The sequence below is a fragment of the Stomoxys calcitrans genome, chromosome 1 (assembly GCF_963082655.1).
Source record: "Stomoxys calcitrans chromosome 1, idStoCalc2.1, whole genome shotgun sequence".
NCBI lineage: Eukaryota > Metazoa > Arthropoda > Insecta > Diptera > Muscidae > Stomoxys > Stomoxys calcitrans.
Window position 1 is genome coordinate 24,754,257 of NC_081552.1, and position 17,102 is coordinate 24,771,358.

The window sequence follows — 17,102 nt, forward strand, 5'->3', positions numbered from 1 at the left end:
AATAACAAAGGATTTTATCGATTAAAATCAAGAAAAAATATACACACATTAATTTAATATAAGTTTGTGTTTTGGATAAAAAAATTAAGATTTTTAAAAAGTTATCGATTCAAATCGAGAAAGAATATTTACCACAATAAACTAATATGTAAAATCAAAAATTTAAATGGATTTTTTTGAATTCAATTGAAGTTATCGAAAAAATAAATCGATAAATGTTTCGATAGCGAATTTTTTTATCGATTCAAACTAAGAAAAGATATGCACCACAATAAAGTAATATGTTGAATTTGTGTTCCGTTAAAAAATTACGATAAAAATTATCATTATTAAAAAGATATCGAGTAAAATCAAGAAAAATATCAACCCAAATAAATTAACATGCTAAATTAAAACTCTAAATGACTTTTCCGAATTTAATTGTTGTTGCCGAAATCTAAATTAATAACAAAACGATAACCTTATATTGCTATATTTGTGGTTTCGATAAAAAAAAAATTACGATAAACATTACGATTATTAAAAGGTTATCTATTGAAATCAAGAAAAATATCAACCAAAAATAAAGGGGTAAAGAATTTAAAGAAATCCCAAAATCAAAAAGCGACAACCTGATGATAATTGAAAACAAGCTGATGATAATTGAAAAAAGAAATAACAACAATTTAGAACTTTCGCATTTTTTAAGATGCGATAACTTTTTGAATATCGATTAAATCGACCCCTTTTCAATTATCAATAAAACCGATGACAACAAATTACACTTGTACTTTTACATTCGCCACTTAAGCCGGATTTATGGCCGTTGTCGAGATTTATGTGCTAAATCCTGTGTTTTTTGCAGGTTTTGTCATATAAAAATAAATCCCATTTTTCCGGGATAGATTTTTAAATCCCAAACAAACCCGATTTCCAAATATGCAACTGTTTTCAATAATTGTGTATGGAGTTGTGTTCTATACACACTCATGTATACGCATGTACGCTTGTGTATGTCACTTAAATCCCCCAAAACGCAGTGTTAACGGACAGGATCTGTTTTTATTAGATTTAATTCAATCCAAATCATAAAAATTGCAATGTAAACGTGCTATAAAGGACCGAGTCAAATTCTATTTGTGCTTTTAAAACTACTGATAACATCGATGACTTTAAAATTCTCAATAACCCGTAGAGTATCGATGATATCGATAACTTTTTATCTGTCATTAAAATGGATCAAATAGATATTTCACACAAAGTAAAATGAAATGCTTTCCAAATTGTTTTTTAATAGTATTTATAAATTAAACTTTCGCTAACCTTAAATTACTGATTTTGTGTAATCACTTTCCCTTTACTTCTCAAAGAGTTCCCCCTATCCATGCTGTTATCACTTAATCCATATATGTATAAAAATTCAATATCGCAATAGAAAGGTTCCTAACTACAATTTCTCTCAGACGTGCTTACTTTCTCTCTTATTCAAACTAACATAGTGCTCATTCTCTAAACCCGATTCTTTTTTTATAATTGTTTGCCACAGCTGTGACAATGTACCCTACCCAATTATTAGTCCTTAATTGATTATTTCTCTCAATCACACCTACACCGTCATCATAGTGTGAGTGGAATTTTGACTAAGGCTTGTCTCCGAATTGGGTATACTGCAGTACATCTTCTTGCGATTTTTTGTACAGCGTACTATGAGGCACAAAGCTATGACGAGTAGGGTACCAATGACGAAGGCAATCATGGCATAATCGGTTACATCGAAAACAGAACGCCTTTGATGTTGGGTGCTTTGATTGATGAAATCGGCATCCTCGAAGGGAGAGGCTTCGCGTTGTCGCAGAGGTTCCAAGAGCTCAGGTGCTGATGTTGAGGATGTGGTGCTGCTGCTGCTTACATGAACTTCATGAGTGGTTGATGAAGATCTGTCAGTGCCCGTGTTGAGTGCAGTTTCGGTTAATGGTGAGGAAGTTGAGGGCTGAGTTGAGCTTGCTGGGCTAGGAGTATAAGGTACGCTGGTTGAGATCTTTTCGGTTGAGGTGTTGAGGGTGGTCTCGGTTGTAGAGTTAACGGTAGATGTTTCTTCATCAGGTTCCTGAGCATATTTATGAGTGGATACTGCAGAGCTGTTTTCCTGTTCATTGGTTGAAGTGGATTTTGTTAAAGTTTGGGTGGAGTTAGAATTATCTGGAGTGGTGCTTTTTGCTGTCGATGACGAAATCTCCTTCTCTGATTCCATTTCAGCAACAGTGTTTTCGGTTGCTGTAGAACTCTCAATGTTTGACGTGGAGACACTGTTATATAAGCTGGAATTTGCCAATGGCGTTGAACTGCTATCCGTAGAAGTTTGAGTTGAATATGTCTCGGTAGATGATGTGGCATTTGACAATTGGCCTTCCGATTCTGATTTGTCGGTTGTGGTATCATTTTCATCTTGTGTGGAAGATGATTGTGTGGAAGAATTATACGCTTCACTGGTTTCGGTCATGGTGGATGTGGAAATTTCTACATTCTCTGAGGTTGGGGTCTTTTCTGTTGTTTCCATAGAGCTACTCGAAATTGTGGTGATGTTGAATGTGCTGGCAGCCAAGGTACTAGAAGATTCTGTCGACTGATCTGAGTTTGTGGACAAAGTCACAGCCGTATAGTTCTTTTCTACATACTCCACCGTTGATGATTTATCCAGGGTTGTATTACCATCAACATCATAACTGGTTGGTGTCGTAGTTGCTGCCGATGATGTTGTCTGATCTGCTACAGCTTCACTGTTTGATACTTCATCAACCATTGTCTCCTTAACGGTGGAACTAATCGAGCTAGGAGTCGCATTGACCTTGGTACTTGTATTTTTCTCCATTGCAGGTTCTTTTTCCACTTCTTCGGGCATAGATACCACTTCGTTTACGTCTTCCTCCACTTCTTCATCACCTGCCTCAGCACAACGTGGGCAACATTCGTCTTCAGCCGTTATGATGTTTTTACAATCCAAGCTTTTACATATCGGGGTCACACATCTTTTGTCGCCTTCATCACATGAACAACTGACACAACTACCCTCCATCCAGGTCTCACCATTCGACATCATTTCCTGATGGTAATCGGAAAAGCAATTCTGTATGACATCTTCCGGGGGACAATGATCCTCACACATTTCTCTCTCACCAAAGCAGGAGCATTTAAGACATTTAGTCTTCCAGTAGGTCTGTTTCACACCCATGACACATTGCTGCTTGGCCACACATTTGAATAAGGAACAACAATTTCCTGGCTCTCCATCACCTTTGTGTATTTCAATGGCCACCTGATCTTCACTACACTCGGGCACTTCCTCACACTCTTTGCAGACGCAATGTTGATGTTCACAACATCGTCGTACTTCTGTATGCGAGGGTATATCTCGTTTGTGTAGATAGTGAGTCATGGATTGATAATCTTGATGTTGATCAAATTGACCCAACTCTTCGACATCGAATAGACCCAAATCTTCTGAGTCATCCTCATCCTCATCTTCGATTTCCTCATCGTCTGCATTTGTTTTAAGATAACTGTCAATGGGACAAGCGAAGGGACACTGCACATCCACACAGTCGAGTTTATTGGTTTCTGAAAGAAAGAAGAGAAAAAAAAACCCAAATAGAAACAAGACATTAAACACAAGTAGGTTAAGAAAAGCGTGGAGTGAAAGAGATCAGAAATTAGAGAATATAAGAAAATTTAATATATCAATAATGTTTAAGCATATACAATTAATATATATGCTTAAACACATCTCCAGTGAGGGGCTTTGTTTGGAGAAAGGGTACTAAAACTACCCTAAATTTGGAAAAAGGATACTTAAACTACTTTTTCTTTGGAAAAAAAAGGTATTAAAATTACCTTGCTTTAGAAATGGGTATGTAAACTACCCTTTCTTTGGAGAAAGGGTATCAAAACTACCCTTTCTTGAAGAGAGTGCACTAAAAATACTCTTCCTTTGGAGAGAGGGAACCCAAGCTACCATTTCTTTGGACAAAGGGTTTTAAAACATCACTCTCTTCAGAGAAAGGGTGCTACAACTACCAATTATTTGGAGAAAGGGAACTAAAACTACCCTACATTTGGAGAACGGGTATAAAAATTACCCTTTATTTGGAGAAAGGTTACTAAAACTACCATATCTTTGGAGAAAGGGTACTAAAAATATCATTTCATTGGAGAAAGGGTACTAAAAAAAAAAACTACTATGTTTTTGGGGGACGGGTCCTTAAATTACCCCTCCTAAGAGAAAGGGTACTAAAACTATAATTTCTTTGGAGATAGGGCACTAAAACTACAATTTCTTTGGAGGAAGGGTACTAAAATTACCATTTCTTAAGAGAAATGGTACCCGATTTACCCTTTTTAGGAGAAAGGGTACTGAAACTACCATTTCTTTGGATGAAAGAGACAAAATCTACCCTTTATTTGGAGAAAGGGCACTTAAATTATTCTTTCGTTGGAGAAGGCTACTAAAGCTTCCCACTCTTTGGAGTAAGGATACTAAAATTACCTTTTCTTTGAAGAAAGGGTAATAAAAGTAGTCTTTACTTCGAAAAAGGGTATAACAAGTAGTCTTCCCTTCGAGAGAGGATACTAAAAGTTGTCTTTTTTTCGAGAAACGGTACTAAAAGTACTATATATTTGGAAAAAGTGTACTTAACTACACTTTCTTCAGAGAAAGGGTTCTGAAACTATACTTTCTTAGGAGAAACTAAAATTACCTTATCTTTAAAGAAAACTACCATTTTTGTGGAAGAAAGGGTACTAAAACTACCCTATCTTTGAAGAAGGAGTACTAAAATTACCCTTTCTTTGAAGAAAGTGTACTAAAACAACTCTTTTCAAAGAAATCGTACTAAAAGTACTCCTTCCCTGGAGAAAGGTACTAAAAGTTCTATTTCCTTGGAGAAAGGGAACATAAAATACCATTTCTCCTGTGAAAGGGTACTAAAACGACCCTTCCACTTGAGAAAGGTTACTAAAACTATCCTTACGCTTGAGAAATGGTACTTAGACTCAGGTATTCTGAACGGGTAAGTTTTTTCAGCTCCGCTCCCACTTGTTTATATATAAACTGACTATTTATTTTTCAATTTTCTTCCTATGCACAACACCATCATAGGACAATACCACTTGTCCTATGATACGTTTGCAACATCTAGCAATATTCAATTCCGATTATATGCATTCTTAATCGCCGTCTATATCGAACTATATCTTTGTAAAGCTCCGGTATAAAACGATCTCCCGAATTGACTTATTGAGCCTCTAGATGGCGCAATTCTCATCCGATTTGGCAAAATTTTTGCAAACCTGGACAAGAACATAGAGAAAGTCCTTCAACATTATAGTCAAGTATGGTCTGAATATGTCCATAACCGTATATGGTTTAGTGTTTCCCGAACATCCTAATAAGGAACAAGCAGAGGGAAACTATTTTCTCGCACTATGAACTATGCTGCCCGGCTTTATGTCTAGTGCGAGCGGCGAGTCACTGCAGAGTGGCACCTCCTTGTTGAGAAATTATATATGGCTGAAATAGTCACAAATGTTGCCAGCATTTGGTGAGGCGATGAAAAATTTTTATACCCTCCACCATAAGATGGGGGGTATACTAATTTCGTCATTCTGATTGTAACTACTCGAAATATTCGTCTGAGACCCCATAAAGTATATTTATTCTTGATCGTCCCGACATTTTATGTCGATCTAGCCATGTCCGTCCGTCTGTCCGTCCGTCCGACTGTCTGTCCGTCCGTCTGTCTGTCGAAAGCACGCTTACTACCGAAGGAGTAAAGCTAGCCGCTTGAAATTTTGCACAAATACTTCTTATTAGTGTAGGTCGGTTGGTATTGTAAATGGGCCATATCGGTCCATGTTTTGATATAGCTGTCATATAAACCGATCTTGGGTCTTGATTTCTTGAGCCTCTAGAGGGCGCAATTCTTGTCCGATTGGAATGAAATTTTGCACGATTTGTTTTGTTATAATATCCAACAAATGTGCTAAGTATGGTTCAAATCGGTCCATAACCTGATATAGCTGCCATATAAACCGATCTTGGGTCTTGACTTCTAGAGCCTCTAGAGTGCGCAATTCTTATCCGATTGGAATGAAATTTTGCACGACGTGTTTTGTCATGATATCCAACAACTGTGCCAAGAATGGTTCAAATCGGTCTATAACCTGATATAGCTGTCATAAAAACAGATCTTGGGTCTTGACTTCTTGAGCCTCTAGAGGGCGCAATTCTTATCCGATTTGAATGAATTTTGGCACGAAGTATTTTGTTATGATATCCAACAACTGTGCCAAGTATGGTTTATATCGGTCCATAACCTGATATAGCTGCCATATAAACCGATCTTGGGTCTTGACTTCTTGAGCCTCTAGAGGTCGCAATTATTAACCGATTGGAATGAAATTTTGCACGACGTGTTTTGTTATGATATCCAACAAATGTGCTAAGTATGGTTCAAATCGGTTCATAACCTGATATAGCTGTCATAAAAACAGATCTTGGGTCTTGACTTCTTGAGCCTCTAGAGGGCGCAATTCTTATCCGATTTGAATGAATTTTGGCACGACGTGTTTTGTTATGATATCCAACAACTGTGCCAAGTATGGTTCAAATCGGTTCATAACCTGATATAGCTGCCATATAAACCCATCTGGGATCTTGACTTCTTGAGCTTCTAGAGGTCGCAATTATTATCCGATTTGCCTGAAATTTTGTACGACGGATTCTCTCATGACCATCAACATACGTGTTTATTATGGTCTGAATCGGTCTATAGCCCAATACAGCTCCCATATAAATCGATCTCTCTATTTTACTTCTTGAGCCCCCAAAGGGCGCAATTCTTATTCGAATTGGCTGACATTTTACACAGGTCTCCAACATATAACTTAATTGTGGTCCAAACCGGACCATATTTTGATATCGCTCTAATAGCAGAGGAAATCTTATCTTATATCCTTTTTTCCCAAAGAAGAGATGCCCGGAAAAGAACTCGACAAATGCGATCCGTGGTGGAGGGTATATAAGATTCCGCCCGGCCGAACGCTTTTACTTGTTTGTTTTAAGATGTTCTCCTGGCGGGATTTGAAGCCTTATAAACCGATCTCCCATTGTACTTCTTAAGCCCCAATAGGGCGCAATTCCTAAGTGATTTCGCTGAAATGTGGCGAAATCCAACATTTTTGCCAAGTATGTTCTGAATAGAAAAATCGACCCGCCCTAATATATATATTTTTGAAAATCAAGTGTGGTCGGATCACTGGCCCATAACATTAAAATTGGAATGTAATAACGATTTAAAGTCAGACACTGAAAAATTGCACCAATTGCCGAGATTATACTGGAAAAATACCAATAAAGCAACTTATCAGCAAAAACTAAATGCAAATGTAACCACTGTATTATCCGACTACGCATGTTTAGCAGATTTTATAAGCCTCATTTCAAGCTCTTACCCTAAAAGTACAATAAGCAGGAAAATAGAGTACAAAAACAAATGGTTCGACACTGAATGTTTTCGGGCAAGAGAGAAATCTATGAGGTTGCTAAATATATATAGATCTACAGATCTGATACAAGACAGAAAAGCCTATAGTGTGCAAAGAAAGGAATATCATCTCATTTGTAAGCGAAAACAATGCGAGTACAATATAAATCTAACCAGAAGATTGGACACGGTTAGCGATAGTAAAACATGGTGGGCATTAGCAAAGGAAATTAGACAACATGAAAATCCGATTGGATGCGAAATAACTGCCGAAACATTAAAGAATTATTTTGAAATTCTACTCAACCCTACTGATAACTCGAAACCTATCTACTTTGCCCCACCACTTTTGGAGGAAGTTCTTCTAGACAGTGACTTTACTTTAGAAGAAATAAGGGAGCAGCTGAGTAAGTTAAAGGAAAGGAAGGCCCCAGGTGAAGACGGTATTCCATACGAGTTTTTTTATCAACGCTACGGATGACTTTCTCTCAGCTTTATGTCAAACTTATACAAAAATTTTCAATGGTAGCCAAGACTTCGATACTTTCCGCACCAGCGTTATATTCCCCATACATAAAAAAGGTGATATTAATGCAGTCGGAAATTATAGAGGAATAAGTTTTATGAACTGCATAGCAAAGCTTTTGTTGGGCATGATAAATAACAGAATAACTGAGTGGACGAATAGACTGCAGGTGTTAAATGAGTTTCAAGCTGGTTTTAGAAAAGGATATTCGACAATTGACAATGTTTTTAACCTAGTGTCAATTATAAATCTAAAGCTTGCTGAAAGAAAAAAAGTTTACTCATTTTTTGTCGACTTCAAAGCAGCGTTCGACAGGGTTCCAAGACAGCAACTTATATACAAAATGCACACAATAGGGCTCTCATCAAAAATTGTGGATTTTATTGCTAAAGTATATAAGAATACAAAATCAACGATATGGAACGGTAAGGAGTTGTCTGGATATTTTGAAACAAAATGTGGAGTGAAACAAGGTTGCCTGCTATCGCCCTTACTCTTTGCCCTTTATTTAAATGATCTGCACGATGCTTTAGGAGGTGGTCTATACATAGACAATTTGAATGTCCGGCTTTTGATGTATGCAGATGATATTGTTTTAATATCAGATGATAAAGATATACTACAAAAAATGATAAACAATCTGGCAGAGTATTGTGATCTCTGGGGAATGGAAGTAAACAAAGACAAGTCAGAAGTGATGGTATTCAGAAAAGGAGGGAGAATTGCTGACGTTGAAACATGGAAATATAAGGGAGAAAGTCTGAGGGTTGTAAATGAATATCAGTACCTTGGCATAACTTTGACACCAAAGCTTTCTTTCGCTAAACATATTGAGAATAAAAATAATGCATCCAAAATTTGTCTGAATGTAACATGGAAGGATTTCACAGGAAAACCGAATATTTCACTAACTGCTAAGTGGAAAATGTTTCTGTCAGTTTGTAGAGCGATCCAGAGTTATGGTTCACAAATATGGGGAAATGCTTATTTTGAGGACGTGGAAAAATTATACAGATATTTTATTAAACGTATACTGAAGCTACCAGAAAATACGCCCAATTACTTATTGGCTTTGGAAACAAGCTACGAGGAAGGATATGTGTACACTTATTCAATGCACTTAAAGTACTTGCAAAAAGTGATATTTGAAATGCAAGGGCATCGATTGCCAAATAAACTTTCTCTGAAAGTTATAGAAAGAAATATTTCTTGGTACAATGATTTAAAATTAATGCTATCAAAATACCAAATCCAAAGTGCTGATATTGGCGAAAGCAAGGAAACATGGAATAATGCATGCTATCAACTTATTGAAGGAATAAAAATGCGTAGCCTAAGGGATCACATGACCAAAGCCCGTGAGAGTGCTCACAGAATCTACAAATACCTTAATTATGAAGTAGGACCAATATACTGCAACAACAGTTTTAAACTAAGTCAAATATCATGCATTATACGAGCCAGAGGAGATATTTTGCCTTTAAACGGATCTATCTACCGAAATAACATTAGTCGTATATGCTCTATTTGTAATATGGGAGAAGAGGAATCAGTATGTCACTTCGTGGGCAGATGCCCAATATTTTCCAATTACAGACTAAAATTTTTTAACAAAACTTTTCTTGATGAAAATGAGGTTATCTTTCAGTTAGATGGAGGTGAAGATATGTCCTGGTCTACTTTATATAATTACCTTAGAGAAGCCCTTAAATACAGAGATTTATTGATAAATGAATTTAATTATTAATTTTAACGTAAATTTTTAAACTCAATTTTCCAGCAGACGGTTTAAGAAAAACCATGCTGAATATTCTTTATAGATAATAAATAAAACATATAGTATTATATATTTTTATAACGTTTAATAAAATAAAATAAAGAATGAATACAATACAATACAATACAAATATATATATACTTTGTAGGGTCATAAACTGATATATCGATGTGTTGCAAATTAAAATGGTTTTGGATATAAAAATGAGACTTTAAAATATTTTTATTTTATCGGAACGGGGTGAATTATTATGCGGTTGCCCAAAAAGTAATTGCGGATTTTTCATATAGTCGGCGTTGACAAATTTTTTCACAGCTTGTGACTCTCTAATTGCATTCTTTCTTCTGTCAGTTATCAGCTGTTACTTTTAGCTTGCTTTAGAAAAAAAGTGTAAAAAAAGTATATTTGATTAAAGTTCATTCTAAGTTTTATTAAAAATGCATTTACTTTCTTTTAAAAAATCCGCAATTACTTTTTGGGCAACCCAATAGATTGGAAACCGCTCCGCCGCGGGTTCAAAAAATGTCCCTGCCGCTCTGGTAGGAATAGATTTTCCCTGCTTCGGATCCGGATTTGACTATTTTCTCCCTGAAAATGGTTACTAGAACAACCGTTTCGGAGGAGAATGTACGCTAAAGCAGCAGAAAGGGCACTATCTGGGAACCGAAACTGACTTCTCTTTGTTCCAGTTCTTTGCTCAATATTTCACCCAATCCTTCTGTGTGCGCTTTTATCCGTTTAATTTTTCGACCATATGCGAAACCCTCACTGCTTGGCTCCGCCGGATTCACTTTTTAATCCTCGACCAATCTCTAGGTTCGATAATTTTTCTGATATTATAAACGATGTGGCTTATCCATCCTTTTCATTGATCCGTTATACGAATCCTCAATTTTTTTTACGAATATTTGTGCTACCCCTATGTGATTTTCTGTTTAATACTCCGATCAGATGGAGGCCACCGCAGTGCAGAGGTTAGCATGGCCGCCTATGACGCTGAACGCCTGGGTTCGAATCCTGGCGAGACCAGCATAACATTTTTAACGGTGGTTATACCCTTCTAATGCTGGCGTCACTTGTGAGGTACTATGTAGTGTAAAAACTTCTCCTCAAAAGAGAGAGGTTATTAAAAGGAGGCCCTTTATCATTGAGCTTAAACTTGAATCAGACTGCACTCATTGGTAGGTGAGAAGTTTGCTCCTGTTCCTTAATGGAATGTTCAGGGGCAAATTTGCCCCTGTTCGTTATTCCCTCTCTTGATCTACTTTTAGATCTGCTACGAAAGCTGCTACATAAGTTTCTGGCCTAGGCAGCACTTAGTGTTGCCAGGTCCAATCTGACATTTAAATTGGAAAGTTTGAAATTTTCGAACATAATCGTACTCAGAAAGTTTTGATGTACGACCATCACCTATGTTGTTTACAGTGACTTGAAAAAATAATTTTGACAGCAAGATGGAATCAACTAGTGAACATTTTCGTGCACCCATTTTTCACAACTTTCAACATGCATTGAAAGTTCAATGTTTTTACGGCGATGAAGTACCAGCACTGTGCACAGCACAAAAATTGGTTAAATCAATTCAGTGGTGGCCGACGCTCGCTCAAAGTCAAATTCCGTATAGGTCGTCCAAAAACGGCAGTTGTACCATAGAACATTGATGCCGTGCGTAAACTTATAATGCTTGATAATGAGATAGAGGCATCCTAGGGCACTTGTTTTACCAGCAATGGTTTGTTCCCGTTGGGTTCCGCAAAATTTGGCAAACGCTCCAAAAAAGGCTCGTGTCGACTAGTGCGAAGAAATTTTGAAAAAATGCGATCACGGTGCTTTAAAAGACTTTTATAAGATCGTCACAGGTGACGAATCATGGATTTATGCGCACGACCCGAAACAACAACAATTGACCGTGTGGGTCTTCGAAGACGAGTCAAATCCAACGAATGTTGTTCGTGAAAGAAGCACTTCGAAGCAAATGGTCGCCTGTTCCTTCGGCCAAACTGGTCATGTGGCCATTGTTCCGCTTGAACAACGTAGGACACTCAACTCTGAGTGATTCATAATAATTTGTTTGCCTGAAGTCGTTGGAGAAATTCGAAAAACAAACAAGAGAAGACGAATCATTGTTCACCAAGACAATGCGAGCTCTTACACATCGACTCAAACCAGCGTCTTTTTGAATGGCCGAATTGATGGGTCATTCGCCGTACAGTCCGGTCTTGGCAGCCAATGACTGCTTGAATTTTTATGATTTGGCCAGAAATTTTTATAGCAGCTCGTATCTGTTTTTTTCCTTTCTGCGATACGGTCTAGATAGATATCCGAATTTATTTTCCAACGTTCATTGAAATTTTTTTTGATCTTCCGACTTGCATTCTCTCGCGGTCCGAACTTTTACCGACCGCCCATTTCTTCTAGTTGGGTTATCTCATTCCTTGCCGTCCATCCTCCATTCTATCCTTTATGTGCATATCTGGACGGAAGATATACGGACTGTTGATCTCCCGTTTATTTTCTTCTAACTATGCACTGCCCCCTGCTCTCTCTCTCCTCTCTCTTTTCATCTCAAACTATAAAATCGTATAAGCCCCCTTTGAGGTTTAGTTAAAATTAAGTATTCGAACTAAAGTTCGCATAGATAGTTAGGTTGTTTTCAATGCTTGGTTAAGTTTTTGTTGGGCTCCCTTATATTGGTCTAGCGAGCCTTTCTGTTCCTTCTTTGGAATCCATAACAATATTTTATTTGATCAGCAATATATTGGGTTGCCCAAAAAGTAATTGCGGATTTTTTAAAAGAAAGTTATTGCATTTTTAATAAAACTTAAAATGAACTTTAATCAAATATACTTTTTTTACACATTTTTTCTAAAGCAAGCTCAAAGTAACAGCTGATAACTGACTGAAGAAAGAATTCAGTTACAGAGTCACAAGCTGTGAAAAAATTTGTCAACGCCGACTATATGAAAAATCCGCAATAACTTTTTGGGCAACCCAATACATCAGAATTGACGCATTCCATTTGGATTTCATCTATCCGCTCACAAAGGCGGTACGATGTGGTGTGACAACTTCAAAGTACCACTAAATCATTCTGTGTGATGTTGCGTAAACAAATAAAAAAAATTGCAATAGCTTGCAAAAAGAACCAACTATGGGATATTCTCATAGCTGAACCCACTTAAATGCTAGCAATGTAGATACAGTTTCCAAAGAGGAAGAAGTAAAAAATGCTAAAAAGTAAATATTTTCAAATTGAAATGCAATGTAGCATCACTTTTAAATAAACACAATTACATAAACATAAATGGATGCTGCTTTGGAACAAACAAATCGTCTATCCCTCCATCTCTCTGTTTGCTCCAGTGTTCACAAATGCCTAAGTATGCACTTTGCCTAGAGATCCATCATGCAGTGGCAATGGCTGCTTTCACATTTGCTGCAAACAAATATCTACAAACAACTAAAAAGCGTTAAGGCCGGGCCGAACTTTGGATACCCACCACTTCGGGTGGTGGGTATCCAAAGTTCGCGTATCCGAATCAAATACTAATAAGTACAAGTCATTGTCCAATTGTTTATAACAAAATATTGATCTTTTTAGTAGCTATATCTAAAAATAAACCGATATGAACCATATACGACACGGATATCGAGAAGCCTAACATAAGTCACTGTGTCAATTTTCAGTGAAATGGGGTTATAAATGCCCCTTTTATGGGGCCAAGTCTTGAAATCGAGATATTGGTCTATATGGCAGCTATATCCAAATCTGGACCAATTTGAACCAAATTGAAGAAAAATATCGAAGAGTCTAACACAACTCAATGTCCCAAATTTCGGCGAAATCGGACAAATAAATGCGCCTTTTATGGCCCTAAAACCTTAAATCGAGAGGACGGTCTATATGGCAGCTATGTGCAAATCTAGATCGATCTAGACCAAATTGCAGAAATATGTCGAGGGGTTTAACTTAACTCGCTGTCCCAAATTTCGGCGACATCGAACAATAAATGCTCCTTTAAAGGGCCCAAAACCTTAAATCGAGAGACCGGTGTATATGGCAGCTATATCTAAATCTGGTCCGATCTATGCCATATTGTAGAATTATGTTGAGGAGCTTGAATTAACTCACTGTCCCAAATTTCGGCGACATCGGACAATAAATGCTCCTTTAAAGGGCCCAAAGCCTTAAATCGAGGGTTCAGTCTATATGGCAACTATATCCAAATCTAGATCGATCTGGGCCAAACTAAAGAAGGATATCGAAGGGCCTAACACAACTCACTGTCCCAAATTTAAGCAAAATCGGATAATAAATGTGGCTTTAATGGGCCTAAGACCCTAAATCGGCGGATCGGTCTATATGGGTGCTTCATCAAGATATAGTTCGATATAGCCCAGATCTTCGGACTTAACCTGCCTATGGACAAAAAACGAATCTGTGCAAAGTTTCAGCTCAATATTTCTATTTTTAAAAAACGGTAGCGTGATTTCAACAGACAGACGGACGGACATGGTTAGATCGTCTTAGATGTTTACGCTGATCAAGAATATATACATATTTTATAGGGTCGGAAATGGATATATCGATGTGTGGCAAACGTAATGACAACATGAATATACCCCCATCCTTCGGTGGTGCGTATAAAATTGCATGCTCTGAAAAGTGGCTTAAAATCCATCATAGCCAAGTTGTACAGGAATATTGGATAAAGTTGCTAAAGAGTTTGTAGCACAGCATCAATCGTTATGCACATCATATTGCTCCAGCATGGGCAAATGTCAATTTCATGCAAAAGATCTGCATTGCAATAAGGTTTCTGCCGCAGGTAAATGTTAGTTGAGCGACAACAAGGAATTAATGCCAACTAACCAACAGAACTAACACCAGCATCAGCACCAGCATCATCCCTATCACCAGTCTGGATTATTTACCATATGCACCACAAACTTATGATTTGGTGCATTAACTGCTTCATTTCTGGATTGGAATGTTAATGCAGATTTATGGGTTTATTAAGAATTTTTGAATTATTGATTTTTGATGGATGAGTGTTTTGGGTGTAGGACTGCCAACTTTTGGGATTTCAAATTTGGCTGAGGATGGTCAATTTCGATGTGAAATCTAGAGAAAATTAATTTATGAATCGGCGAAAATCGACTTCCAGTGGCAGAAAATCGACCGTAGCCTGCTTTCTCAAGAAAGCCTGCTTTCTTGAGAAGCAAACAATTGAGATCATTCCGATAAACCTGCAACGGAGCAAGACGCCAACACACGCAATGTGCTGTATATAACCTAAGAACAGTGTAGTTATAGTACCCTTTTCCAAGAGAAAGGGTAGTTGTAGTACTATTTTTCAAGGGAAAGTGTAGTTGTAGTACCCTTTTCCAAGAGAAAGAGTAATTGCACTACCGTTTTACAAGGGAAAGGGTAGTTGTACTAACCTTTTTCAAGGGAAAGGGTAGTTGTACTACACTTTTTCAAGGGAAAGGGTAGTTGTACTACCTTTTTCAAAGGAAAGGGTAGTTGTAGTACCCTATTCCAAGGGAAAGGGTAGTTGTAGTACCCTTTTACAAGGGAAAGGGTAGTTGTAGTAGCCTTTTCCAAGGGAATGGGTTGTTATAGTACCCTTTTTCAAGAGAAAGGGTAGTTGTTGTACTAACCTTTTTCAAGGGAAAGGGTAGTTGTACTAACCTTTTTCAAGGGAAAGGGTAGTTGTACTACACTTTTTCAAGGGAAAGGGTAGTTGTACTACCTTTTTCAAAGGAAAGGGTAGTTGTAGTACCCTATTCCAAGGGAAAGGGTAGTTTTTATACCTTTTCCCTGGGAAAAGGGTAGTTTTTGTACCTTTTTTCTAGGAAAAGCGTAGTTTTTTACCTGTTTTTTTTTCTAGGAAATGCGTAGTTTTTACCTTGTGGTTTCCCTAGCTTTTCCTGAAAAAATGTATATTTTTTGTTACTTTTGCTAAGATAAGAATATTTGTACCCGACAGTCTCATCTCATCTCATCTGCAGACCAGTGCCGGGTTGACCGCGTCCTTAGAGACTGGATAAAACACATGCAAAGAGTAGGTAGATAAATTATATGTTCCATAACATAAGGATAAAGTGGAGCAGGGAACGTCACAGGGTGGGATTTTGTCGACTCTTTTATGGGTGACCACCATGAATAACCTACTGGCTTCCGTAGTAGGGCAACTCGGTCTATTGCCTGATATAACTTGAAAACTAGAGGGTGAATATCTTAAACTTTTTGGTCAATGTATGAGATTATCCATTTTTATACCCACCACCAAAGGATGGGGGTATATTCATTTTGGCATTCCGTTTGCAACACATCGAAATATCCATTTCCAATCCTATAAAGTATATATATTCAGCGTAAAAATCTAAGACGATCTGTCCGCCTGTCTGTTGAAATCACGCTACAGTCTTTAAAAATAGAGATATTGAGCTGAAATTTTGCACAGATTCTTTTTTTGTTCATAAGCAGGTTAAGTTCGAAGATGGGCTATATCGGACTATATCTTGATATAGCCCCCATATAGACCGATCCGCCGATTTGGGGTCTTAGGCCCATAAAAGCCACATTTATTATCCGATTTTGTTGAAATTTGGGACAGTAAGTTGTGTTAAGCCCTTTGACATGTTTCTTTAATTTGGCCTAGATCGGTTCAAATTTGGATATAGCTGCCATATAGACCGATCCTCCGATTTAGGGTCTAAGGCCCATAAAAGCCACATTTATTATCCGATTTCGCTGAAATTTGGGACAGTGAGTTGCCTTAGACCCTTCGACATCTTCCTTTAATATGGCTCAGATCGGTTCAGATTTGGATATAGCTGCCATATAGACCGATCCTCCAATTTAGGGTCTTAGGCCCATAAAAGCCACTTTTATTATCCGATTTTGTTGAAATTTGGGACAGTGAGTTGTGTCAGGCCCTTCGACATCCTTTGTCAATTTGGCTCAGATCGGTCCAGATTTGGATATAGCTGCCATATAGACCGATCCTCCGATTTAGGGTCTAAGGCCCATAAAAGCCACATTTATTATCCGATTTCGCTGAAATTTGGGACAGTGAGTTGTCTTAGGTCCTTTGACATGTTTCTTTAATTTGGTCCAGATCGGTTCAGATTTGGATATAGCTGCCATATAGACCGATCCTCCGGTTTAGGGTCTTAGGCCCACAAAAACCACATTTATTATCCGCTTTTGATGAAATTTGGGACAGTGAGTTGCCTTAGACCCTTCGACATCTTCCTTTAATATGGCTCAGAT

The 17,102-nt window shown here is 37.6% G+C and overlaps 1 protein-coding gene across 1 annotated transcript in view; it reads right to left on the minus strand.

Annotated features, from left to right (window-relative positions):
• Positions 1-1,585: 1,585 nt before the first annotated feature.
• The window catches only part of LOC106093702 (uncharacterized), a 383,456-nt gene continuing 367,939 nt past the window's right edge, over positions 1,586-17,102 (minus strand). Inside the window, exon 2 of the mRNA XM_059364528.1 lies at positions 1,586-3,594. Coding sequence (XP_059220511.1) covers positions 1,586-3,412 — 1,827 coding nt within the window. The 5' untranslated portion in view covers positions 3,413-3,594. The remainder of the gene's footprint in view (positions 3,595-17,102) is intronic.